We start from the raw sequence: 27,488 nt of genomic DNA, 5'->3' as shown, positions 1-27,488 counted from the left end.
GCCTCCCAAGTAGCTGGGATTACAGGCATTTGCCATCATGCCCAGCTAATTTTTTTTTTTTTAGTAGAGACAGGGTTTTACCATGCTGGCCAGGCTGGTCTCGAACTCCTGACCTCAGGTGATCAACCCACCTTGGCCTCCCAAAGTGCTGGGATTACAGGCATGGGCCACTGGGCCTGGCCTGACTTCTATATTCTTAAATCAAGAAGGGAAAGGTAAATATGAAGAAGTAAGGGGACTTAGAAATAAGAAGTAGAATGGTGGTTGCCAGAGGCTGGGAAGAGGGGAGATGGGGAGTTATTGTCTAAAGGATATAGGTGTAGAGTTTCAGTTTTACAAGATGGAAAGAGTTACAGAGATGGATAGCGATGATAGTTACACAGTATTACTGAACGTATTTGATGCCACTAAACTGTACACTTAAAAATGGTTAAGATGAAAAATTTTATGTGTATTTTACCACAACAAAAACAATTGAAAAGGAAAAAAGGCCAGGCGCGGTGGCTCACGCCTGTAACCCCAGCACTTTGGGAGGCAGAGGCAGGCAGATCACCTGAGGTTGGAAGTTCGAGACCAGCCGGACCAACATGGAGAAACCCCATCTCTACTAAAAATAGAAAACTAGCCAGGCATGGTGGTGCATGCCTGTAATCCCAGCTACTCAGGAGGCTGAGGCAAGAGAATTGCATGAACCTGGGAGGTGGAGGTTGCGGTGAGCCCACACTGCACCATAGAACTCCAGCCTGGGCAACAAGAGCAAAACTCCATCTCAAAAACAAACAAACGAACAAACAAACAAAAAACCAGATCATTCTTTGCTCAATCTTTAAACATTTGACTTCTGGTTTTAGCATATAGAGGTAATTTCTCAGCAATTTAAGCTACTTGAAAGCCATAATTTTATGTAGTTAGTGGATTAAACTTTTAGTGTAACAGTGGTGCTCTCTAGTGACCAGAGTCTTTTCCTTCCCTTCCATTTGATAAACAAGAGGGAGGGGAGGGGAGAATGTGGGAGGAAGACAAAGCAAGAAGGAAATCTAGGATAGGTCATTTGGGAATCCGGAGCAAGGAAGACCAGGTTTGTTTTCAGAGGGATGTGTACCCAGCACGCTCTCAGCTGGAAGGAGAAAGGGAAAATGAGCACTCTGGCAGGTGCACCCTGGGGGCGGTGACAGCAGCACAGAGACAATGTGGGTGGCAAATCAAGGTGAAGGCAAGGTCGGTAAGGGTGGGGAAAGGGAGGGTTGGCTTCAGTCTGAAAATTGCTCAGGCAGTGTTAGTTTCTTGTGCCACCAGGCAATCAACGCAGTTGCTCCTCCACCCCACTCCCTGAGGCCAGCTCAGGCTTATAATCACGTTCCTCCCAAGAAAAAACATTAGTAGAGGTTAAATGACCCCATTTGTGGGGTGGTTTATTGTTAAAATTATTAAACATGCTAAAATCACATGGAGTGGCTATTCCACTTTTACTCTGACTCCACAGTGGGGCAAATGGGAACTACAGGAGTCACTTGGTTTGTATGGCCTCTGGGGATGGCTAGACTTGGGGGGTAAGAGGTGAGCAGGTTAGCAAAGCCCCAATAATCCTTCATGTAGTACACTTTTCCCAGCAGTAATGTGTGGCTTCAGAGATTTCCCCCTCCTTCACTTTTCTTTCCTCCCTATATGTGCCCTACTTCTCATTCCCCTGCCTGTGACCCTGGAATCGCTTCTGCTTCTGCCTGTTATGGTCCTAGACTAGATGATGAGGGAGCCTTTTCCTTGACACCACCATTCCAGTCTCCCTTCCTTGGAACTAATCTACTCAGCATGCACTATTGTGATAAACTGATTGATTTAGGTCTGCCTAGGGGGAAAGGGAGGCTCCAGTCCCCACTGTGGCTTAGATCCTGGGAGGGGAAGTTGGAGTTGGTGCAGAAGGATCTGAAGGGGAAAAAAAATGTTACCTAAAGTGTGAATACTGTAACTAGAAGAACAGTGCATATGTCCCACCCTCAGGCACCCTACTCTGAAGGCCTTCACCTCCTTCCCACATTGTTCTTTGGGGAGACCTCTCAGCCTCGAAGCCTCTTGTTCAACCCTACAGGGCAGGCATAGCTACTGATCAAAAAACCTTATCCCAAGAAGAAATTGTTCCACCCTTAGACAAGTGACTGCTGATTGAAGTCTTCATCTTCTCCACCTCTCTTGTGCCTCTACTTCTGTGATGGCTTGAGGGGGCCAGATACAAGAATATATAAGAATTGAACTTGCCTCAAGGAAAGGCTAGAGGGACAAGGGGTAAAGATCCATGGGTGTGGAGAAGGGGAGAGAAGGGACCAGGGTGAAGGTGAGGGGCAAGTCTGGCCATTCAGGAGCTGGGATCCTTTTTCCTTTTCTGAAATCGCCGGAACTTGCCCTGAATAGCAAGAGCAGCCTTCTCTGTTTCTGGTGCTGTCAGATCAATGTCAATCTCCTCCTCCTCCTCCGCCTTCTTGACATTGCCAGCTTTTCCTGCAGATAGTTGGGAGACTCATTAATGAGTTAATCTGACCTGCTCCAGACCCTTTCTCCAGGCCCCCAATACAGTGGGTAAGGTCCACCTTGTGCCAGACTCTGGGGTCCCCCAATTTTTGCTAGGCTTATGAATGCCTGATAATTCCCCTAGAAGTCTGAGTCAAGGTACTAAGGCTGGGAATTAGCTATAGTTACTTAGGGGAGCTCTGCTACTCTTGGACCAAACAACAAATATCTTCTTTCGTCACTTACTCATAAATTCAAGTTCCAATGCACACTCACTTTCCTCAGCTTTCCCTCAATTTCTGATGGGGATAATGCTGGGACTTTTGATGAGTTTCTTCTTATCTTGTACCTCTCTCCCCCAACACTCCAGACCCAGTTTCTAAAATCAAGGAGTAAATACTGATAGGTTTACTTCCTACGAAAAAGAGAAGGAAGCCTATAGATATAGTACTATAGTTCTAACCTAGTCCTTTGTGTCACTTATCCACATTATTATTCCTTTCATGTCTGACTTCAGGAAATTCCAGACTCACTCTACTTGTCTTCATGTCTCTGTAGTCACCTGCTCTACAAACTGCCTAGCCCAACCCCACTCACCTTTTTCCTCTGGGCCAGCTGCCTGGTTGGTTGCTGGGGATGTTTTGGTATTAAGCTGGAAAAAATATTAGAATATCAGAATATTAGATATTCATGGAAGTAATTTGAAGGCGCCATCACCACAGATCTCTTACATACGCTCAAGCCCTCCTATCACCAGGTGCATTTCCTTAGTCTTTTGAAGAAGCGAGTCTTGAGATCAGAGACCAGAGGAAAAGTTATCAAAATTCAACAAAGATTTATTGATGCTAGAAAGTGTAGAGGACAAAACAGACAAAGAAATTCTGCCCTCATGGAGCTTACATCCCAGTGTATATAGAGACAAATAAATAAAGCACATAAAAATGACTACTGTGATGATAAGTGCTATGGAGAAAAGGAAGGGAAAGGAGGTAGTAAGAATTGGGGTGGAAATGGAGGAATACAGTTTTAGATAGAGTAGTCAGGAAAAGCCTCTCCGAAAAGTAGCATTTGACCAAAGAGCTGAAGGAGATGAGGAAGTAAGGCTCATAGATATCTGGCAGGAGTTTTCAAGGGCTCTGGGTTGGAAGTGTGACTAGCCTGTTTGAGGAATAGCAGACCAGTGTAGTTGGAATGGAGAGAGGAAAGAGGAAAGATTAATGGAGATGAGAACAGAGTTAACTGGGGGTGGAAGCAGATTATGTAGGGCTTTAGAAGCCTTTTTAAGGAGTTTGACTGTTACTACAAGTGAGATGAGAAGTCACTGGAGACCTCTGATTCGCATAAAAGGGAAATGAGAAAGGAGGCAGAAAAATCTGTTAAGAGGTTATCGCAGAAAACCAAGCAAGAGACGATGGTAGCTTGATTCAACATGGTGGCGATGAAGATGGTAAATGGTTGGATTCTGGGTATATTTTCCAGCTATGACCAATATGGTTTGTTGACTTGAAAAACAGCATTGTGAGAAAGAGATGGGCCAAGGACGATTCCAAATTTTTTTGCCCTGATGATCTGAAAAAAATACAGCTGCCATTTCCTGAGATGCAGAAAACAGGGAGAGGAGGTTTTAGGGGGAGGATAAGGAGCTTATTTTTTAACAAATTTGAGATGGCTATTAATTGTCCAAGAGAAGATGCTTTTATTACCAGTTGAATATTCAAGATGAGTTAAAGAGAAGGACCTGGACTACAGATATAAATTAGGGAGCTATTGATATATGGATAGCATTTAAAGCTGCAAGACTGAATGAGATCGCCAAGAAAGTGAGTTCACATAGAGAAGAGGATAAAATCCTGAGGTATCCCAGTGATTAGAATTGTAGAAATTAAGAAAAATCAACAGGATGGAGAAGAAGCCAGGTAGGAGAAAAGCCAAGAGATTATAGTAATGTGGAAGCCATGTGAAGAAAATGTTTCAGGGAGTAGAGAATGACTGTGTCTTATTCTGCAGGTAAGTCAAGTAAGATGAGAACTGGATTGACCATTTCAGTTTTGCTATGGGGAGATCACTGGTGACACTTATAAGAGAATTTTCCGGCCGGGCGCAGTGGCTCAAGCCTGTAATCCCAGCACTTTGGGAGGCCGAGACGGGCGGATCACGAGGCCAGGAGATCGAGACCATCCTGGCTAATACGGTGAAACCCTGTCTCTACTTAAAAATACAAAAAACTAGCCGGGCAATGAGGTGGGCACCTGTAGTCCCAGCTACTCCGGAGGCTGAGGCAGGAGAATGGCGTAAACCCGGGAGGCGGAGCTTGCAGTGAGCTGAGATCCGGCCACTGCACTCCAGCCTGGGTGGCAGAGCAAGACTCCGTCTCAAAAAAAAAAAAAAAAAAAAAAAAAAAAGAGAATTTTCCATGAAGGAGGGGAGAAAGGGGAGGGAATGATTGTAATGGGCTCAAGAGGGAAAAGGAAGAGAGGAATTGCAGCAGCAAATATAGAAGGAATTCCAAAAATGGGGATGGGTGTATGAGGTCACAAGAAGATTTTATTTAAAATGACAGAAATTACAGAATGCTTGTGTTCTTATGGAAATGATCCAGTAGACAAGGAAAAACTGTAGGAGAGAAAGAGGATCATTACTGGAATAGGAGAGAGGCGGTGAGATCTAGTGTATCAATAGAGGGCTGGCCTTGAATAAGAGCTAGACTAGGATACCCACAGGAACTGGAGGGAAGGCAGAGTTTACAGGCCCAGGCGAAAGCAGAGGGAACATTTGGAGGGAGACCTAATTGCTTCTGTTTTTTTGAAGTCAAATATGTAACAAGGTCATCATCCAAGAGGAGGAGGGAAGAGGTATTAAAGAAAGGAAGGGAGAAATACTCACCTAGGCAAGTAGGACAGTAAATGGACTGAGGAACAGTGATAGGATTGCTAGAGACATTAAGGCCCCTCATAAGGCAGGAGGTCATGAATTTGAAGTGAGACTAATCAGCTGATATGTATGCTTTTTTTCCAGTTTCCCTGCTCAGATGGAGAGTTAAACGTAATAGTAAGCCCAGGTATAATGTCATAAACCTGTGGTCTCAGCTATTTGGGAGTATCCCTTGAGCCTAGGAGTTCAAGGCCGGCCTGGCAAGACAAAGCAAGACCCTAGCTCTCTAAAAAAATAGTAATTCCCCTTCCTCAAAATTATATTAATAAGGCTACTTCATCTGGACATTCATCAGTCTCAAGGTATGGTTCATCTGGAGACAGAGTCACTCTTGCACTTGGTACCTTTGGAGTCTGTTTATTCACTTCACAATTTTAAGTACTTTATATTTAACAAAATACAAAAACTGGGTGCTTTCATAAATGTTTTCTCATCTAATTCTTGAAACAGCTTAGTGGAGCATTTATTATCATCCCCCATTTTAGAGATGCAAACCTTTGTTGAATGACTGCCAGAGGTAAGGGTTTTGCTTTAAGAAACTGATAGAATCCAATTTATGTTCTGTAGATTATGCTGTTTCCATCTCACTTCAATAAATACTTATCAAGCACTTACTTGTGTTCAGCACTGTTCTATAAACTAAAGAGGTATAAAAGAAGCAAAAGATTCATTCAACAAATATGTCAGTGCCTAATCACATGGCAAGTATTGTTATAGGCTTTGGGCATACAGCAGTGAGCAAAAGAAAGTCCCTGCACTTATTCAACAAATACATCAGTTAGTGACAAATGCCATGAAAGAAAATAAAGCAGAGGCCGGGCGCGGTGGCTTAAGCCTGTAATCCCAGCACTTTGGCAGGCCGAGACGGGCGGATCACGAGGTCAGGAGATCGAGACCATCCTGGCTAACACGGTGAAACCCCGTCTCTACTAAAATATAAAAAAAAAAACTAGCCGGGCGAGGTGGCGGCGCCTGTAGTCCCAGCTACTTGGGAGGCTGAGGCAGGAGAATGGCGTGAACCCGGGAGGCGGAGCTTGCAGTGAGCTGAGATCTGGCCACTGCACTCCAGCCTGGGTGACAGAGCGAGACTCCGTCTCAAAAAAAAAAAAAAGAAAAGAAAAGAAAAGAAAGCAGAGTAGTCTAGGGAAGTCTCTCTGAAGACTGACATTTGAGTAGAGGCTTTAATGACAATGTAAGAACAAGCTATGTGAATGTGTGGGAAAAGATCCTCTGGGCAGATGAAAGATCAAGTAGAAGGTCCCTGAAGCAAGTTTGTGCCTGTTATGTTCAAGGAAGAGTAAAAAAATCATCACGGGCCAGATGCAGTGGCTCATGCCTGTAATCTCAGCACTTTGGGAGGCCAAGATGGGTGGATTGCTTGAGTCCAGAAGTTCAAGACCAGCCTGGGCAACATAGTGAAACCCAATCTCTATTAAAACTATAGAAATTAACCAAGTTTGGTGGCATGCACTTGTGGTGCCAGCTACTCAGGAGGCTGAGATGGAAGGATCACTTGAGCCTGGAAAGTGGAGGTTGTGGTGAGCTGAGATTGCCCCACTGCACTCCAGCCTAAGCAACAAGAGTGAGGGAATGGGAAGGGGAAGAGGAAAGAGAAAGAGAGATCATCATGGCTGGAGCTATGTAAGGGAGAAAATATAAGAAATGAGGTTAGGTAGATGGCCAGAATATGTGTCTTTGGAACAAGACAAAGAATTTAAATTTTTTTCTGAGCTGATGAAAAGACATTATAGGTTTGGGGGCAGAGGAAAACATGGTCTGTCATGTTTTTAAAGGATTATTCTGACAGATGGGTAGAAAAAAAGACTACTGGCTGGGTGTGGTGGCTCATGCCTATAATCCTAGCACTTTGGGAGGCTGAGATGGGAGGATCACTTGAGCCCAGGAGTTCATGACCAGTCCAGGCAACACAGCGAGACCCCATCTCTATAAAAAGAAAGAAATAGGCCGGCGTGGTGGCTCACGCCTATAATCCCAGCACTTTGGGAGGCCAAGGCGGGTGGATCATGAGATCAGGAGATCGAGACCATCCTGGTTAACACGGTGAAACCCCGTCTCTACTAAAAATACAAAAAATTAGCCGGGTGCCCGTATTCCCAGCTACTCGGGAGGCTGAGGCAGGAGAATGGTGTGAACCCAGGAGGCGGAGCTTGCAGTGAGTGGAGACCGAGCCACTGCACTCCAGCCTAGGCGACAGAGTGAGACTCCATCTCAAAAAAAAAAGAAAGAGAGAAACAGAGAAACAGAGAGAAAGAGAGAGAGAGAAAGAAAGAAAGAAAATAGAGGGGCAAGAGAGAAACCAGGGAAAACAATTAAGAGGGTCTCACAGTGGTACAAGCAAGATGATGGGGCCCGGGGGGTGGTAGTGATGGAGATAATAGGAAGTGTTAACACTTGAGACAAGTTTCATAGTAAAAATAAATTGGATCTGCCTGTATATTTTTCAGTACAGAGAGCTCTATCAAAGATCCTTTCTCTAAAGGGTAGCAGAGGAATTGGAAGTTAGTTGGAGATGAATGTTGGGTTATGAGAAGGCTTGGTAAGATGGGGGATTTTAAATGCTGATGGAAATGATTTAGTAAGGAAGAAAAAAAACTGATGATACAGGAGAGGGGATAATTACCAGAGTGATGTCTTAAATAGGCAAGAGGAAATAGATCTGAGGCATAAGTGGAGGGGTTGCCCTTCGATAGGAATACATACAGTTTATCTACAATATAGGAATGCAGGCATAGAAACAGGAAAGGTGGCAGATGTAGAAATGTATAAAAGTTTTCTTCTGATTGTTTCCATTGTCTTAATGAAACACACAAGACAGTTGTCAGCTGAGAGTGAAGAAGGCACAGGAAGTATTAAATGTTTGAGGGAAGAGGAGAATGAGTGAAAGGATTATCTAAGAAGGAGAGTGAGTGAGCTGGTGAGATATAGGATGAGGCAGGAGGATCACTTAAGCCCAGGGGTCTAAGACCAGCCTAGGCAACACAACTAGACCCTGAAGATGTAGCAGGATTACCAGATAGCACAAATGGCACACTGGGGGTTAATGGCCATGAAGTTAAGGTGAACCCAATCCAGATACTGTTCCTATCTTCCAGGCTAAGTGATTTTAGAGGAGATAAGGACCCAAATAATATTTATTGTTTATTATATATCAAACATTATCCCATTTAATCCTCTGAAATCTCTAAGATGGCACCCTATCTTATAGTTGAGGAAAACAGGCTTAGAAAGATGTTGAGGAACTTGCCCAAGTCAAATCACACAATAGAAAACAGTGAATCTGGCTTTGGAGTGCAGGTAGACCGACTCCATACTCCTAGCCAACAGGCTGTACTGTCTCCATAAGACCAAATATTGTCACATGCTGACACAAATATGCTAATATGTTAACAATTACTGAATCTAAGTGGAAGACATTGGATATGTATTGAACTATTTTTTCTTTCCTTAAGGAATTGCTTTAATTTCCTTTTTTGGAGTTTTCATTGATAGTGTTTAGAGACACCATTGATTTTTATATATTGATCTTGTATCCAACAACTTTGGTGAAATCATTTATTAGCTCTAATTATTTGTTTGTTCAAGATGGGGTCTCACTATGCTGCCCAGGCTGGTCTCAAATTGGTGGGCTCAAGCAATTCTTCCTCCTCAGCCTCCTAAATAGCTGAGATAACAGGTTCAATGCCACTGCACCTGGCTTGAACTATTCTTTCAATTCTGATAAATGGTTCCAATAAAACATTACGGGGAAAGAAAATAATAATTTAGAAAAAAATTATTTAAAATGCCAATGCAATATTATATTTGACATGGGCAAGTTTTTCAAACTCAGTTATGGTCCAAATTTTGTGTAAGACACATATGTGTGTGTATATATAAATAAAATATATATACACACAGATTTTCCTTTTTTTTAAGAGATTAATCTTGCTTTGTCACCCAGGCTGGAGTGCAGCGGCACAATCATGTCTCACTGCGGCCTTCATCCCCAGGCTCCAGGGATCCTCCCACCTCAGCCTTGCAGGTAGCTGGGATTATAGGCACACCATTACAGCTGGGTAATTTTTGTATTTTTTTGTAGAGACTGGGTCTTGCTATGCTTCCCAGGCTGGTTTCAAACTCCTGAACTCAAGCAATCCTCCTGTCTCAATCTCTCAAAGAGCTGGGATTACATGCACAAGCCACCGTGCCAGGCCCATATACATTTTCATTTTAAAATCTGGAAGAACATACATAAAGGTGTTCCTGAAACCCTATGGAATTCCTACTTGTTTCCCTTTGACCAAAAGAAAGATTCCATGACAGGAAGGACTGTTCTGAGACTTAGGAGACTGGCCCAGTTGTTACTCTTTCTCTCCCCATAATCCCCCCGTGGTCAAATGTTTTTCTATTCTTAATTTTGCACATAATCGATAAAATGTCCCAATAGTTACTGAGGTGACACCTTCCACAGGAATATTGTCATCACAAGAGGTTTGTCCACACTATAAAAGTATGACCTGGCCGGGCGCAATGGCTCACGCCTGTAATCCCAGCACTTTGGGAGGCCAAAGCAGGCAGATCCTTTGAGGTCAGGAGTTTGAGACCAGTATGGCCAACATGGCGAAACCCCATCTCTACTAAAAACACAAAATTAGCTGGGCGTGATGGTAGGCAAATGTAATCCCAGCTACCGGGGAGGCTGGGGCAGGAGAATTGCTTGAACCAGGGAGGTGGAGGTTGCAATGAGCTGAGATCACACCACTACACTCCAGCCTGGGTGACAGAGCAAGACTCTGTCTCAAAAAAAAAAGTATGACCTAGATGGAGTATGCAGTTAATAGGATAACAGCAACTGTCCAGACAAGAGGGTCATAGGTTAAGAAGCAAGTTCTATAGTCTCATGATCTCTGACTTCAAATCCTATGCTCTCTTTTCCCAGTAAATCTCGGACTCTGATCCATGATTTAGCCATTATCCCTCTGTCTGACTCTAAGCCTATTCTCTTAATCTATCAGATCTTTTCTCTCACCCCAACCCCTCCTCTTTAAAGGAAAATCTGGACTGATTTTAAATATCTTCCCTTAGGTGGCTGTTTCCTCTACATTCCTTCTCGTATCAGCAGACCTTGAGAATAAGCAGGAATGTATGTCAGGACTAAACCACACAGGCTGCCACCTTCCCTCTGCCCTGCCAGCTGCTTCCCTCCCAAGTCTCTCCTGATATCTCTGGCTCTGGAATGGAGCAGTGGCTCAGCTGCCATCTGGTCCCCCCACCCCCGGGGTTTCTAGCTCCATTTAGGTTACATTTATGAGAGATAATAATCTAAAAGTGGGGGTCTCCACTTGGGAAACCAGAAAAGGATGCTGTAAGGAGAAGAAAACTCCTATTACTCACAATGCCCCTTGAAATTTCCCTTTTACCTTCCACTGAAAGGGCTGCAGGAGCTTTTACCTCCTGACCCTCTTATCTCTTTCTCTCTAGCCAGTTCTCAAAATAGCCACTCTAGACACTCTTCTGGATCTAGTTGTTTATGATTTGCTGAGGTTAGGGGTTGGGGCAGTTAGATCACAAGTTGTCTGCTCCCACCCTCTACGTGGTGCTCAGTCCTTTATTAGTTCCTGATCTCTGCCTCAACCCTCCTGTTTATCTTCTAGAAATGCAGCAATTTTAGATGAATTAAGGTCCTCTGGTATATGCATCTGCAAGCCATCAGACTAACCATACTTCACATAAACAAAGGAGGCATGGAGGTCCACTCTGAGTGAACCAGAGACCACGTACTCTAGTGTTTCTCACAAAAACTCATACCTCCAGAGGAGTGAGGCCAAACTGCAAGAGCTGTAACAGGTCAGCATTTCTCAGCTCCTCATTCTAGCCAGGTATGGATGACAAACTTCTCAGGTGCTCTTCCACTCCTTTTTTTTTTTTTTTTTTTTTTTGAGACAGAGTTTTGCTCTTGTCACCCAGGCTGGAGTGTCTAGCCTTCTACTCCTTTCAATACTGCGCTTTTCCGACCAGAAATAACAAAGAAATGATTGAGCAAATCCTTCCTTCTCCTTATAGGACTCAACTGGGGGAACTGGAAGAAATCAAGGATTTCAGAATGTCACTTCACTTTACTTTATGAACAATCATATATAATACACTATGTGCCAGCTACTTTTCTAAGCACTTTATAAACACTAACACATTGAATGATTATAACAGCCCTATAAAATAGGTATAATTATTATTTCTATTTCACAGAGAAGGAAACTGAAGTCGAGAGGTTATCTTGCCCAAAGCCATAGAACAAACAAGCCACAAAGCTAGGATTTGAACCTGGGCAGTCTGGCTCTAGAATCCATGTTCTTGATCATTATCCTATGCTATCTCTCAACCTCCAATCAAAAGTATGAGCATGTATGTGCATGCATATACAATGCTATCTTCACATATACTCCAAAGGGAACTTGGGGAACAGGGTCCAGTCGTGCCTGCCATTATGGGGCAATTTTACATGTTATTAATATATGACAACCTGATCCCAGACCACGCCTGTCACTCACATTTCTGCTCTGTTAATTGATCTAATCACTCTGATTCTGGTTTTCATCTTAATGTTTGCTCAGTGGGCCTCCTGACACACAAGACTGACTCCCGGAGGACAGCCACAGTTTACGTATGTGTTCTTTACTCACAGAGCCAGAACCCAGTCCTTCAGAGTCTGAGAATTCCATGTGAAGGATCTTTCTACTGGCTTCTATTTCAAATGCCTCCCTCACTGTCATTCAAGCCTGTTAGTCCAAGTTTCTAGTGAGCTTGGAGCTTGGTTCAGTTCAGCCTCACTGCCCACACCGGACTGAATGGGATTTCTGGGTTTTTTTTGTTGTTGTTGTTTGAAACAGGTTCTCACTCAAACAATACTCCAGCCTTGGCCTCCTAAAGTGCTGGAATTACAGGTGTGAGGCACCCGCACCCTTCCCAGCCAGGATTAAATGTTTCTCATTTCTCAATAGATACCAAACACTAATTAGCAACTGTGAGGTCCATCAACTCATTCTTTTCCTTAATTTATTTTCCCTAGAAGGTTTCAGTTGCTTTCCTTACCTACTTTCCTATATTTCTTTTCTCCTTGCTTCTGAGCCTGATGTGTACCAATGTTCCATTCCATCATCTTGGTGATGCTGCCAGTTCCCCATGAGTACTCTTTTGTTTCCTCTGCAGCTCAAAGTTGCAGATTCTCCCTTCCCATGGGGAAGAAGGAAAAGAAGGAGAGTCTTGTTGGCTTAAGGGTCTTTATTTCTTTAGGCTTTGAGATTGCAGAGAGGAACATGACATAGTAACCTTCTCCCTTTCCCTAATACTTCCCCAGGAGTACCTACCCTTTTCATTTCCTTCCACTTCCAGGAAAGAGAAACACCACACATTTGCCTATCCGCCTCTTCTCAGAGCATTTGCCAGATGATGTCTTGTCCTTCCATCTGAGCTCTAGATCCCATCACCCTTCTCCTCCTCAGGAATCTTGACAATCAGTTCCCTTTACTCTCTTATATATAAAGCTTCCCTCTCTCTTTAAGGAGCAAATAAATATATGACTTAGGATGTCAGTTAAAAAAATAAATAAAATAAAAGCCTCCCTCAACCTGAATTTCTTTTCCAATTACCATTAGAGAGGAAAGAAGCAAGGACAATAGGGAATTGTCCAAATATTGAGGATTAACTTTTTTTTTTTTTTTCTTTGAGACAGAGTTTCACTTTTGATTGCTCGGCTGGAAGTGCAATGGGCGCGACTCGGCTCATGCGCAACCTCAACCCTCCAGGGTTCAACGCAATTCTCCTCTGCTCAAGCCCTCCGAGTAGCTGGGATTACAGGTGCCCCGACACCGCACACCTGACCTAATTTTTGTATTTTTAGTAGAGACCCAGGGTTTTCACCCATGTTTGGCCCAGGCCTGGTCTTGGGAACTCCTGACCTCGTGATCCCACCCACCCTCGGCTTCCAAAGTGGCTGGGATTACAGGCGTTGAGCCACTTGTGCCCCAGCCCAAGGGAATACCAATGTTAATGTTAAAAGTTTAGGGAAATGCTTTAAAAAAGAAAAAAGAAATCAGGATCTAGAAGAATTTGCTTAAAAAAAAAAAAAAGTTTAGGGATTACCCTGATGTGATCACTACACGTTATATGTATCAAAACATCACTCACTATATACCCCTATGAATATGTACAATTAGGCAGGGCACGGTGGCTCACGCCTGTAACCCCATCATTTTGGGAAGCTGAGGAGGGCGGGTCACTTGAGGCCAAGAGTTCGAGACCAGCCTGAGCAACATAGACTTTGTCTCTACTAAAAAAAAGAAAAAAAAAAAAGTTAGCCAAGTGTGGTGGCATGCACCTGTAGTCCCAGCTACCCGGGAGGCTAAGGTAGGAAGATCAATCACTAGAACCCAGAGATTAAGGCTGCAGTGACCTATGATCACGCCACTGCACTCCAGCCTGGGTGACAGAGTGAGAACTTCTCTCAAAAAAGAAAAAAGAAAAAAAGAAGATCAGGCACAGTGGCTCACGCTTGTCATCCCAGCACTTTGGGAGACTGAGGCAGGCTGATCACAAGGTCAGGCATTGGAGACCAGCCAGGTCAACAAGATGAAACCCAGTCTCTACTAAAAACACAAAAATTAGCTGGGTGCGGTGGCATGTGCCTGTAGTCTCAGCTACTCAGGAAGCTGAGGCGGGAGAATTGCTTGAACCCTGGAGGCGGAGGTTGCAATGAGCCAAGATTGTGCCACTACACTCCAGCCTGGAGACAGAGCAAGACTCTGTCTCAGGGGGCGGGGGAAAATAAAAGAAACAAACTACGGACTAGAAGAAAATGTTTGCAAATGAAATATCTGATAAAAGGCTTGCATCCAGAACAAGTTTTGAAAGAACTTCTAAATCTCTATAATTAAAAACACAGATTTTTTAAATGGATATAATATTTGAACAGACATTTCACCAAAGAAGATACATGAATGACAAGCACATGAAAAGATATATAACATCATCATCAAGTGGGAAATGGAAATTAAAACCACAATGAGATATCACCACATATCTATTAAAAATTTTCTGTTTAGTGGCGATACCATGTAGAGGCAAAGATATAGAGCAACTGGAACTCTCATACGTTTTTGGTGGGAATGCAAGATGGTATAGTTACTTTGGCAATTTCTTAAGCATACATTTACCATACCACCCACCAATCCTATTCCTATTTATCCAAGAGAAATTAAAACTTATGTTCACACATACATTTGTAAATTAATATTTATAGCAACTCTACTTGTAATTGCCAAAAACTGGAAACAACCTGAATTCAATGACTGCTGAGGCCCACTTTCCATCTGTAGATGGCCGTCTTTTGCTATATCCTCACATGGTAGAAGAGGAGAGGGATCTCTTTGGGGTCTCTCTTCTTTTTTTTTTTTTTGAGACAGAGTCTCGCCGTATCACTGGAGTGCAGTGGCACGATCTCAGCTGAGACCTCCACCTCCTGGGTTCAAGCAATTCTCCTGCCTCAGCTGCCCAAGTAGCAGGGACTACAGGCACATGCCACCACGCCCAGGTAATTTTTTTGTATTTTTAGTAGAGACGGGGTTTCACCATGTTGGCCAGGATGGTCTCAATCTTTTGACCTTGTGATCTGCCTGCCTCAGCCTCCCAATGTGCTGGAATTACAGGCATGAGCCACTGCACCTAGCCTGAGGTCTCTTTTTCTTTTTTTTTTTTTGAGCCTGGGATCTCTTTTATAAGGGTACTAATCCCATTTATGAGGACTCTGTCCTCATGACCTAATCACCTCCCAAAGGCCTCACCTAGTATCATCACCTTGGGGGTTAGGATTTCAATATATGGATTTTGGGGGTACATAAACATTCAGACCATTGCACACACTAACACAGTTGGCTCTGACATGAGCAACTGTAACAACCCAAGTGGTTACTGATGCTCTTGGGATAAAAGATGAAGTTCTTTTTAATTTTTATTTTATTATTTATTTTTTGAGACAGAGTCTCTCTCTGTTGCCCAGGCTGGAGTGCAGTGGCATGATCTCAGCTTACTGCAGCCTCTGCCTCCTGAGTTCAAGCAATTCTCCTGCCTCAGCCTCCCGAGTAGCCGGGATTACAGGACGTGCCACCATGCCCGGCTAATTTTTGTATTTTTAGATGGGGTTTCACATGTTGGCCGGGTTGGTCTTGAACTTCTGACTTCAGGTGATCTGCCCACCTTGGCCTCCCAAAATGCTAGGATTACAGGTGTAAGCCACCGCGCCCAGTCCTTTATTACTATTTTTTTGAGACAGGGTCTTACTCTTGCCCAGGCTGGAATGCAATGGTACAATCTCAGCTCACTGCAGCCTTGGCCTCCTGGGCTCAAGCAATCCTTGCACCCCAGCTTCCTGAGTAGCTGGGACCACAGGCACACACCACTACACTCAGCTAATATTTGTATTTTTTGTAGAGATGGGTTTTTGCCATGTTGCCCAGGCTGGTCTCAAATTCCTGGGCTCAGGCAGTACTCCTGCCTCAGCTTCCCAAAGTGCTGGGATTACAGGTGTAAGCCACCACACTCAGCCCCAAATCCTTAATACGGCCTAAAAGGCTCTACATTACTCAGCCTCTGATTACCTCAATGACCTCATCTTTGGAACATACTATGTTCCTTCCCACCTCAGGACCTTGGCATATGGTTCTCTTATGCCTGCCTCCTTTTTGTGTCATTAATTCCTATTGATCCTTTTTGATCCTTTACACATGATTTACACTAAGTATTTTTTAAATAAATGAAGGGGGCTCTCTGTTTTATTTGCAACGTCATCTAAGTTTCTGAAATCAAATTTGCTTTTAGACAGTTGAGGGCCTCCATTCTGTAGGCAGTTCAGAAGTTATAGAAAAGGGATTCAGAAGCCAGGTCACTGCTTTCCTTCACTTTAACATATGTGCCTGAAAAGGAGCTGAGAATGAAGGAAAGACCCTCTCATGAAGTATATTTCATATTACCTGTACCTGTAGTACAGGTAATATGTCTTACCTCCCCTTCCCTACCCTCACCACCCTGCTAGATTTTATTTCCTTTGAAACACAGTCCATGTTTTCCATTTGTTTGTGTCTAGCCTACAATAACTACAACCTGTGTCTTGTAATAGTAGGTACTTAATGGATATTTATGTGAATTAAAATTTGCTTAGGCCTTATCGTCACATAGAGGATGAGGATAAATGAAAAAAAATAAAATAAAATTCTGTTAGGCTTCAAATTCCTGGGAGCAGCAATGTGGCACACTAGTCAGACAGATCTGTATTCATACCCTGGATCTGCATTGACTATCTGTTCAAATCTCAGCTCTGTCATTCCTAGCTGTGTGACATTGGGTAAATTGCTTAGCTTTGCTGTGCTCTGATCTCTCATCTGCAGGAGAGAGGTAATATCTATCTTGAAACATAAAAGGGCAGGGCACGGTGGCTCACACCTGAAATCCCAGCACTTTGGGAGCCCAAGGCAGGTGGTTCATTTGAGACTAGGAGTTTCAGACCAGCCTGACCAACATGGTGAAACCCTGTCTATACTAAAAATACAAAATTAGCCAGGCATGTTGGTGCACGCCTGTAATCCCAGCTATTTGGGAGGCTGATGCAGGAGAATCGCTTGAACCCAGGAGGTAGAGGTTGCAGTGAGCTGAGATCATGCCATTGCACTCCTGGCAACAAGAGTGAGACTCCATCTCCAAAAAAAAAAAAAAAAAAAAAAAAAAAAGGTAAAAGGAACCAGAGAAAATGTATGTAAAATACCTAGCACATATCGCAACAAATAGTTATTATTCCAAAGTAATATACCCTGGGGTTGAATATAAGAATAGGTTTAGGTCAAGATGCTGAAGTATTTATTGCAGGGGTAAAATACTAGTGTCAGAGAGTGGAGTTGCCACAGAGTAGTTCTTCTCAAAGTGGAATTGAAAGAGGAAGAGAATACCTGGGATTGCTCGAAGGGCCCTGGAGGCTTATTCTGCTACTGTAGGAGTTTCATAAATGCTCATTTTTTTTTTTCCCCTCTAAACAAGCCCTAGAAATCAGTCTCCCTGTCTTCCCAATGTCTGCCCCCAAAAGTGCTGAGAATGGCTCTAAACCTCTGGGAACCCTGAGACATCTCTTTTTTAAAGTTATACACCACAAGGAGAAGGAGATTAGCACTCAGGAGTAAACAAACTATATCTCCTTGATTGAGTCCTTTCGTCCACTTTTGTGTCATGAAGATGATTGTGTAAGTCTATTCCCTGCCTCACCAGAGAGTACTGTTGGCTGGGTGTGGTGGCTCACGCCTGTACTTCCAGCACTTTGGGAGGCCAAGGCAGGGGGATCACCTGAGGTCAGGAGCTTGAGACCAGCCTGGCCAACATAGTGAAACCGTGTGTCTACTAAAAATACAAAAATTAGCCGGGCATGGTGGCGGTCACCTGTAATCCCAGTTACTCAGGAGGCTGAGGTGGGAGAATTGCTTGAACCTGGGAGGCAGAGGTCACGGTGAGCCAATATCGCGCCACTGCACTCCACTCCAGCCTGGGCGACAGAGCCAGACTCTGTCTAAAAAAATAAAAACAAAACAAAAACAAAAACGAAACATAGTATTGTAGTAGCAAGCACCTAGACAGTCAAAACGGTAGCAACTTTGGTGCTGTTTTCCCGCTACCACTACTGGGGAACAGATGCCCTATAACTCCAGGCCCAATCTTCCCTGCTCCCTTCTTGGGCTGTGTTTCCTCCTTCCTTTGTGGCTTTCATCTTTAATAGTGTTGCCACAGCAACCATTGTCACCAGAAAAGGGAAGATAGTGTCGCCCCTTCTGCTCCAAGCAGTGAGTTAGAACCCTGGAAAGGATACTACTCAGATTTCCCCATATTCCTCAGCCCACTGGGCTCTTTAAAGAGAGATCATGGGCTGTTAACAGCAGCAACAAATAGGAACAAGGATCACCTCATCATACCTAGACTACTTATACCTGTATTTGCATGACATAGTTTGGATGCTGTGTAAATAAAAACACATTATAAACACATTTTGGTACTTACTGCCAGAATTACTCAGTTTAGATGAATACGCACAGGAACTCAGAATCCTGTCCTACAGTCCAAGGCAGAAAACCTAAAAAGGGACTGAATCCTAAAATCCTAAATACTAGCCTTTAAAAATCCCTTTCCTTGCCTTTGTATTAACATAAATCCTAGGCTTCCTAAGCTCCCTGCTAGAGGTGCAGGAAGTGAAGGGGGACAGGAGTTAGTGGATCTGCCTCCAAGTGGTGACAAAGAGGCTTTGCACCCTCCCACTCCACTCCTGGGACGCTTTTATCCCTTCTGACATATTCTCCTCCAATGTTAAATGAAGGTAACTGCTAAAAAACCTTATAGAGGCTTCTGGGATCCTCTAGTGCCCCTAGAAGACCCTAGACTGCTGTTCTTGCAGCACTGTTGGAACTGTTTCAATTCTTTCAGTGCAGCAACCAGCTGCAGTCCTTAAACAGCTTCAGAAAGACTTGTTCAAGGTCACCCTCAAGATAACAGAAAAAGAACTAGGAATCCTTACTCCAGGTTCTACATACACACATTCCTCTCTTAATATATAGACTATTTCCCCAATACCCTATATCTCAGATGCATCCTAAGACAGAATTAGAACGTAAACAGCCTCCCAAGCCGCGTTGTCTGATCCTCGCCTCTTAGCCACCCCACCCCTGTTTCCTGGAATAGAAGTACCCCCAACTGGAGTCAGATGCAGAATTCCTTGGCCATGCCAGCTTATGATAAGCAGTGAGTCAACAGCCCCAGCCTGTTCCCCCCAGCATGGGCTGCCACATTTTAATGAGTGGTTATTTGTGGTGCTCTGCACACAGCTTAGAGCTGTGCCTTCACCCCACACTGGGGTATAGGGAATGGGGGAGAGAGAGTAGTGCCAAAGCATCATTTATTACTATAATCTTCAATGTGCATCCCACCCATGGTTAGCGTCCCAAAATAAACGTATTAATCCCCCCTGCAGCCTACAAAGCAAACACTTAGCTGGAGGGCTTTGTGTGGGAGGGAGGCAGCACCAAAGACAACAGAATGGTAAATGGCACCCCTTTTCCCTGGGTGGGGTACTGCGCATGCCTTCAGGAATAAGCCTAGAGGGAAACAGAAATCAGGCTTCAGTGAGGACACTGTGACAAGGTCTAGATTTCTGGGTACTTGTTTATGGGCATCTTTCTGGGATGCAGATCTTTTAGAAAAGTGGTTTTGAGGCCAGGCACGGTGGCTGACACCCATAATCCCAGCACTTTGGGAGGCCAAGGCAGGTGGATCACCTGAGGTCAGGAGTTTGAGACCAGCCTGGCCAACATGATAAAACCCCATCTCTACTAAAAATACAAAAAAAAATTAGCCAGAAGTGGTGTCAGGCACCTGTAATCCCAGCTACTTGGGAGGCTGAGACAGGAAAATCACTTGAACCTGGGGGGTGAGGTTGCAGTGAGCCAAGATCATGCCACTGCACTCCAGCCTGGGCAACAAGAGCGAAATTCTGTCTCAAAAAAAAAAAAAGAAATATGGTTTTGGATCTGCTCTGATTTAGCTTACTTTTGTAACTAAAATAATTCCAGCCGAGTCAAGCCATTTTCAGCAGCAGGTCTGAAGTATGGATTTAGAAAATCATGCACTCAGGATGCTTGAATCCCAGTAAGATTTCATCACTTACCTTGCCAGCCTAATGCATTCTTCTCATTCTTCTTTCCCCACTTTCTTGGCCTTCCCCCCCCACCCCAAAACAGGGCTGTGCTCTGTTGCCTAAGCTGGAGTGCAGTGGCACGATCATGGCTAACTGCAGCCTTGACCTCCTGGACTCAAGCAATCCTCCCACCTCAGCCTCCCAAGTAGCTGGGACTACAGATGCACACTACCATATCTGGCTAATTTTTCATTTTTTGTAAAGACAGGGTCTTGCTATGTTGCCCAGGCTAGTCTCAAACTCCTGGGCTGAAGCAATCCTCCCACCTCAGCCTTCCAAAGTGCTGGGATAATAGGTATGAGCCATCACATCTGGCCTCACCATTCTCTTTCCAAAGCCTTTGAACTCCCAACTTGGAAGTCAAACGGCCAAACGAAAGAGGACTGAATATCCAGAGGCTGTTTGGTCATCAGGTGCACCAATTTTACTTAGACACCTGCTTTTCTGCAATTATGGGAACCAATGATGAACACTGAAATTAAGAACTCATGAAAAGAGGGCCTTCAGGCTCCCTACTTCCTTCACTCCTATCAGCTTACCTACTCCACCCCATTTTCTGCACCCACTTTTAAGGTGACTAGGCATCCTGCATAAGGATGGATAGTACCTGCCCTGGCTAGTATTCTACCAGAATGTACCCTGTTGATAAAATATTATCTAATGTTGGTCTCTTGTCTCTCTCCTCTTGCTCAGCATTATTAGATCACACTGCTTATATTTCTTTTTTGTGTGTGTGAGAGACAGGGTCTCACTCTATTGTCCAGGCTGGAGGGTAGCGGTGCCATCACGGCTCATTGCAGCCTCGACCTCCCAGGCTCAAGAGATCCTCCCACTTCAGCCTCTCACGTAACTGGGATCACAGGCATGCGCCACCATGCCCAGCTAATTTTTTAATTTCTAGTAGAGACGGGGTTTTGCCATGTTGCCCAGGCTGGTCTCAAACTCCTGAGCTCAAACAGTCCTCCTGCCTCAGCCTCCCAAAGTGCTGGGATTACAGGTGTGAACCACCACACTCAGCCACATTGCTTATATTTCTTTTTTTTAGATGGAGTCTTGCTCTGTGACAGGCTGGAGTGCAGTGGTGCTATCTCGGCTCACTGCAAATTCTGCCTCCCAGGTTCAAGCAATTCTCCTGGTTCAGCCTCCCGAGTAGCTGGGATTACAGGAGGCTGCCACCACACCTGGCTAATTTTTGTAGTTTTAGTAGAGACGGGGTTTCACCATGTTGGCCAGGCTGGTCTTGAACTCCTGACCTCATTATCCACCCACCTCAGCCTCCCAGAGTGCTGGGATTACAGGCGTGAGCCACTGCACCCAGCCTATATTTCTTACAGAAAGTACTTGAGGTTAGGCATGGTGGCTCATGTCTGTAATCCCAGCACTTTGGGAGGTCGAGACAGGTGGATCACTTGAGGCCAGGAGTTTGAGACTAGTCTGGTCAACATAGTGAAACCTCGTCTCTACTAAAAAAAAATACAAAAATTACCCGGGCCTGGTGGTACACGCCTGTAATCCCAGCTACTCGGGAGCTGAGGCAGGAGAATTGCTTGAAGCCAGGAGGTGGAGATTGCAGTGAGCCAAAATGGTGCCACTGTACTCCAACCTGGGTGACAGAGTGAGATTCCATCTCAAAATAAAATAAAAAAAAAAAAAAGGAAAGAAAGTATTGAGGCCAAGCATGGTAGCTCATGCCTGTAATTTCAGCACTTTGGGAGGCTGAGATGGGTGAATTGCTTGAGCTCAGGAGTTTGAGACCAGCAAGGGCAACGTGGTGAAACCTGTCTCTACAAAAAATACAAAAAAAATTAACTAGGCATGATGACATGTGCCTGTGGTCCCAGCTACAAGGGATGCTGAGGTGGGAAGATTGCTTAAGCCCAGGGGCTCGAAGTTGCAGTGAGCCATGATTGTGCCACTGTACTCCAGCCTGGGTGGGTGACAGAGACACTGTCTTAAAAAAAAAGAAAAGTGGCCGGGCGCGGTGGCTCAAGCCTGTAATCCCAGCACTTTGGGAGGCCGAGACGGGCGGTCACAGAGGTCAGGAGGATCGAGACCATCCTTGGCTGAACATGGTGGAAAACCCCGTCTCTACTAAAAACTACAAAAACTAGCCGGGCGAGGTGGCGGCGTCTGTAGTCCCAGCTACCCGGGAGGCTGAGGCAGGAGAATGGCGTTGGAACCCGGGAGGCGGAGCTTGCAGTGACTGAGATCCAGCCACAGGCACTCCAGCCTGGGTGACAGAGCGAGACTCCATCTCAAAAAAAAAAAAAAAAAAAAAAAAGGAAAAGTACTTGAAATATATTAGAGATTGCATGCTAATTAAATTAATTCTATGGCCAGGTGCAGTGGCTCAACCCTGCAATCCCAGCACTTTGGGAGGCTGAGGTGGGCAGATCACCTGAGATCAGGAGTTCGAGACCAGTCTGGCCAACATAGTGAAACCCCATCTCTACTAAAAATACAAAAAATTAGCCGGACGTGGTGGCGAGTGCCTGTAACCCCAGCTACTTGGGAGGCTAGGCAGGAGAATCGCGTGAACCCCGGAGGCAGAGGTTGCAGTGAGCCAAGATCACACCATTGCACTCCAGCCAGCCCTGGCAACAGTGCAAGACTCCAACTCAAAAAAAAAAAAAAAAAAAATCTGTATTTACTGAAGTAAAATGTTAAAGGAGTCCTATGGAATGTTCTTTTGGAATGAGAAGTCAGAAGTACTGTGCCCTAGTCTTGGTTCTAGTACAGTGTAAACTTAGATAAGTTTTGGGCCCCAGTTTTCTCACCTGTAAAATGAGAATATTGGACCGGATGATCTTTAGTGTTCCTTAACAAATCTAAAATCGCATCACTAAAATGTTTTGATATTTTATTTGAGGTTTTCTTGGTGAAAGATATATTTTCCTATTTTGAAGAACTTTTGCAGAACTAAGTTTATTTTCTCTATGATGAAATAGACTCGTGAAAGACAATTTAGAAACATAGAAAAGTAAAAAGAAAATAGAGGGAGGCATTCATAGAACCACCACCTTGAAGAGACAATTATTCATCTTTCTTCATCCTCTCTGCCTGCAACTCTATCTCCACCACTTCCATCAGTTAGGAGCCTCCATAGGCAGAGGTGAAAGACGCATCAAGTTTGTGTATTTGGACTTCAGCCATATTACTTATGGCTGCCTGACCCTATAAAGATGACATTCTAAGAGCTAACAAATCACAGCTGTAGTTGAGAGAAGGAATCATCCATATTTCCAGGTTACAGGATGACAGTCATCCACTTCTATCAGCTAGAGGCTCCTGCCTAAGCAGCTAAAACCAGCAACATAAATGGGAGACTAAGAAAGGGATGAGCAAGTTCTCATTTTCCTCACTCCAAAGCAGATGTTTCCAGAGGTAGAAGGCATTTCTTTTTTTTTTTTTTTTTTTTTTTTTTTTTTTTTTTTTTTGAGAAGGAGTCTCGCTCTGTCGCCCAGGCTGGAGTGCAGTGGCGCGATCTCTGCTCACTGCAAGCTCCGCCTCCCGGGTTCACGCCATTCTTCTGCCTCAGCCTCCCGAGTAGCTGGGACTACAGGCGCCCGCCACCATGTCAGGCTAATTTTTTGTATTTTTTTAGTAGAGACGGGGTTTCACCTTGTTAGCCAGGATGGTCTCCATCTCCTGACCTCGTGATCCACCCACCTCGGCCTCCCAAAGTGCTGGGATTACAGCCGTGAGCCACCACGCCCAGCCGGTAGAAGGCATTTCAATAGCAGTAAGTGACTAGATTTTCTATTTTGTATATCCAATATAACCATAATAAAAGCAACATACCAATGAGAGAGATAAACTTGGATCTCCTCCAAGTCCACACCAGGTTCCCTAACAACTGGTTCACAGGAGACATAACAGAATAGTATCATTTTGACTGAACTTCCCTTGTTAGGAAGGTGGCAGATGCAGACACATGTGCACAGGAAAGAGAGTGTGGATCTCCAAAGTGTGATATCCCATTCTCATTAGGTGAGAAGAGAGCAAGCAGGATAATGAAGGAGCATCAAGTTTAAGCTGTCCCCTAAATGAGATTTCTAGTTGATCTGTCCCTTGCCCCAGTCCCTGACAGCCAAAACACAGGACAGACACCATGAAGACTGTCACTAGTGGTCCATGACTCCCATTTCAGCAGAATGACTGCTGAACCAAGGGATTCCCCCAGCTAGGCTCCTCGCAGATGAGAAATGCAACAGGATTACAAAAGAACCTGCAATTCTGCTTTAAGCAGCCAGCTACACTGTATGAAAAAGGATTACAGGAAAGAGCCCTCAGGAATTGAACACATCTCCCATTCCCATCTGTCACTGAAACTAGGGAAAAGTTATTAAACCACAGGAGATAGAGTGTGATCCACAGCAATCAAGTCCTGCCTGCAGCTGTGAATGCAGACAAATTGGAGATGAGTCCCTGCAGCTCCTTCGTGCATGAACGCGCGCACACACACACTCACAGGGAAATGCTCTACTGCAGTATGAGCGACAGCAAAGAGCCACAAAGGCAAGGCAGAGTCAGAGATCCTCCCCAGCAGCCCCACCAGAACCCCTGCACTGTTGGTTGTTCTAGGTCTGGAGACTCCTCCCTGGTTTTGTTCTTCAGTTGAATTAGGAGTCTCTTAAGACATCTCAAATCGCCTCATTTCATGCAGTTTCTCTGTAGCAAGAAAATAAGCAGTTGGGGGAGGTGAAACTTACGTAAGATTCAAGGTACACAGGGCTTTCCTGGGCCGGGCTCTTCCACCTGAAAAAGGAGCCCCATGGGGCTGGGCTGAGAGAAATGAAGCAGATTGGAGTCTCCCTAGAGCTCTGGGCAACACTTTCATCTTTTACCATAGCTTTTACAAGAGGAAGAAAACAGGCTGGGTCTCAGCTCCTAGAGAAGCAGAGACCCCTTTGTGACCTGATTCAGAGACAGCTGCTTCTGGATTTTATAAGTACTCATCCCTGAGACCAGGCTCAGCTCCATATTAGGAGACAGCTTCTATGACTAAATTGCTAGTTAAAACCAGTTCACTCTGATAGCCTAGGAGGCTGGGCATACTTGGGTACACTGATAGTCTCCATCCGTGGATCCTTCTCTCATCATTCTACTGAGCCCGTGATGAAGGCTAACCAAATGCAGCTGCTGAGTCAGGAGGGCGCAGACTTGACTTTCCCCTCAAACACCAAATTGTTTCCTTTGCCACAAAACAGGCTTCTCATTCCACCAAATACCACCCTAAATGCCAGCCCCTGTAGTGTGTCCTACAAAGGGGCTGTGCACTTTCCACAGAAAAAACAAGCTAACCGCAATTCCTCACGTTGGCACAGCCTTCAGATCACAAACTCCCAGGGGATGGCTTGGATTACGACTTTCAGATTTAGAAATGCATGATATAAATAATGAATTGATGGATGCTGATGAGTTGATGGGTACAGCACACCAACATGGCACAAGTATACATATGTAACAAACCTGCATGTTATGCACATGTACCCTAGAACTTAAAGTATAATAAAAAATAAAAATAAAAAATAAAAAATAAAAAATAAATGCTCGGGGTGGGAGGAGTAGTATGAACCCTAGACCTCAGTGAAAAGAGGGCAAAGAAAACCTCTCTTCCCACATTAGAGCTGAAAGAGAAGGTTGATGCGTTTTTTTCTTTTCTTTCTGAAAGACTGCCATCGTCAGAGTTACAACCAGCTGAGGGACTGGAAACCACTTTGGTTCATCTGCAGCCCCCAGACTAGCTGAATTTTCCAGGATAAAATTAGTGAACATGGCAACCAAGACAACACAGCAGTTGGCACTAATTAGCTCCCTGGGTGACAACTTTCGGTAGGAGTCAGTAGAGATCTTCATTTTTACTGTCTAAACTGGAACCCAGGCTCCAGGGTCCTATTCCTTCAGTAATCTAATGTCTTTGGGAATTCTTCTGTTAAATTTCTGTAATATTCTAATGGGGGAGGAAAAAAACAGTAAGATAATAGCTAATATAGATTGAGTGCCAGGTCCCGTTTGAAGTATTTGGCATATATTATCTCATTTAACTATTACAACAACCAATATTATCCCCATTTTACAGATAAAAAATGAAACAAAGGTTTTGTACTTTGCCTAAGGCTACATCACAGGTAAGTAGCAGACCTACATACATATCTGACATATAGCAGGGGAGTTAGATTTAACACAACGATGTGGGTACTAGGAAAGAGGTTGCAGAGGGCAAGCTTGTGATGCCAGTAACCAGACTGACTTCACTTGGGAAGGCTGATCCTTGTTTCTGGAGATGAGACTGTGCCTACAAATAGACAATAGGAGACGTCTTTCCAACGTCTCTGCTTTGACCTCCTACTCCCCCACCCCATGAACAGTGTTCTTTGAAAACAGTAAATCAGTTAATGGACTGGGTCTGGCCACGATGAACACCACAGAGCCTGCCAGAAGACCTAGTTCGTAACAAGCACTGCAGAGGGAGGTCTATTCTTGAAGGGGAAATTTCCCCAGGAGCTGGCAGGGGCTTCTAAATACCGGAAAAGATCCCTCCAACGTTCCTGACTGAATGAGTGGAGGGCAGGATGCCACCTTTCTAAAAGGGGCATAGTGGCCCTCCCCGGGGGCCAGGGATGGAGTTCCTGTTAGATGCTACGTAAGGAATGTGAGTGCCTTACATCCCTAGGAGAGAGAGGACAGAAGCGAAGTGAGGGGGTAAGGGGAGCCAGACAGATGCAGGGGGCAGTATCCCAAGGGGATGACGCGAGCTCAGCATCCCCACTTCCCAACTCTACAGCCGATTCCAGTTACCCCCAAAAGCACCGTTCACAGTAGGGAGACTGAAAGCACCCCGTCTTCCAATCGTTTCCCAGCGCCCCGAGGTGGGAGCTTTCCTAGGAGGGCAGTGGGGCGCCCCTGGAGGGTTCTTCGCGGCCACGGTCTGCCTCACTCTCCCTCGCCTCCCTGGCATCCCGAGCCTCAGCCCCCTCCCCGCCGCAGCTCTGCCGAGACCCCCGGGGGCGCGCCGCTCACCTCGCTCATCTCCGCAGCTGGACAGGGCGCGCCAGGCGCGGCACGCACAGGTGAGGCGAGGGGCCCTCGGGGCTCCGCGGGCGACAGCTGAGAGTTGCCGGGCTCTGCGGCAGGGGTTACGGCTGACCAGGAGAGGCGAGTTAGTGCGGAGAGCCGCTGCTCTGGTGCTGGCACCCGGGATTCTCCGTCGCCCGGCTCCGGCCACGCGACCCTCTTTGACCCGTCCTGTCAGAGCCTCTCCGCGCGCCGCCTCCGGCCTCAT

At 44.9% G+C, this 27,488-nt stretch overlaps 1 protein-coding gene across 2 annotated transcripts; it reads right to left on the bottom strand.

Moving 5' to 3' along the window:
* Positions 1-1,380: 1,380 nt before the first annotated feature.
* On the bottom strand, positions 1,381-27,488 carry PCP4L1 (Purkinje cell protein 4 like 1). Of its 2 annotated transcripts, XM_017860876.1 has the most exons (4): positions 27,227-27,488; positions 24,916-24,961; positions 3,100-3,154; positions 1,381-2,493 (listed from the first exon to the last, which is right to left on the bottom strand). In XM_017860876.1, exons 1-4 carry the CDS (start codon positions 27,486-27,488, stop codon positions 2,437-2,439), a joined length of 420 nt encoding a protein of 139 aa, XP_017716365.1. In that variant the 3' UTR covers positions 1,381-2,436. The 2 variants fall into 2 exon arrangements, with proteins under 2 accessions (XP_017716365.1, XP_017716366.1); XM_017860877.1 differs by lacking the exon at positions 24,916-24,961 and having other exon boundaries at positions 27,227-27,484.

This window comes from Rhinopithecus bieti, unplaced genomic scaffold, assembly GCF_001698545.2.
Source record: "Rhinopithecus bieti isolate Rb0 unplaced genomic scaffold, ASM169854v2 scaffold_57365, whole genome shotgun sequence".
NCBI lineage: Eukaryota > Metazoa > Chordata > Mammalia > Primates > Cercopithecidae > Rhinopithecus > Rhinopithecus bieti.
Note: the sequence above shows the minus strand (reverse complement) of the source record. Positions and strands in the feature narration are given on the sequence as shown.

Bases quoted from the DNA above. Each gene is read 5' to 3' on its own strand.
- PCP4L1 (XM_017860876.1), bottom strand. From the start codon at position 27,488: ATGAGGCCGGAGGCGGCGCGCGGAGAGGCTCTGACAGGACGGGTCAAA. The intron at 3,155-24,915 runs GTAAGTTTCACC...TATTTTTTCCAG, and splicing joins CTGTGTACCTTGAATCTTAC to CTTAATACCAAAACATCCCC. The intron at 2,494-3,099 runs GTGAGTGGGGTT...AACTATCTGCAG, and splicing joins AGCTGGCCCAGAGGAAAAAG to GAAAAGCTGGCAATGTCAAG.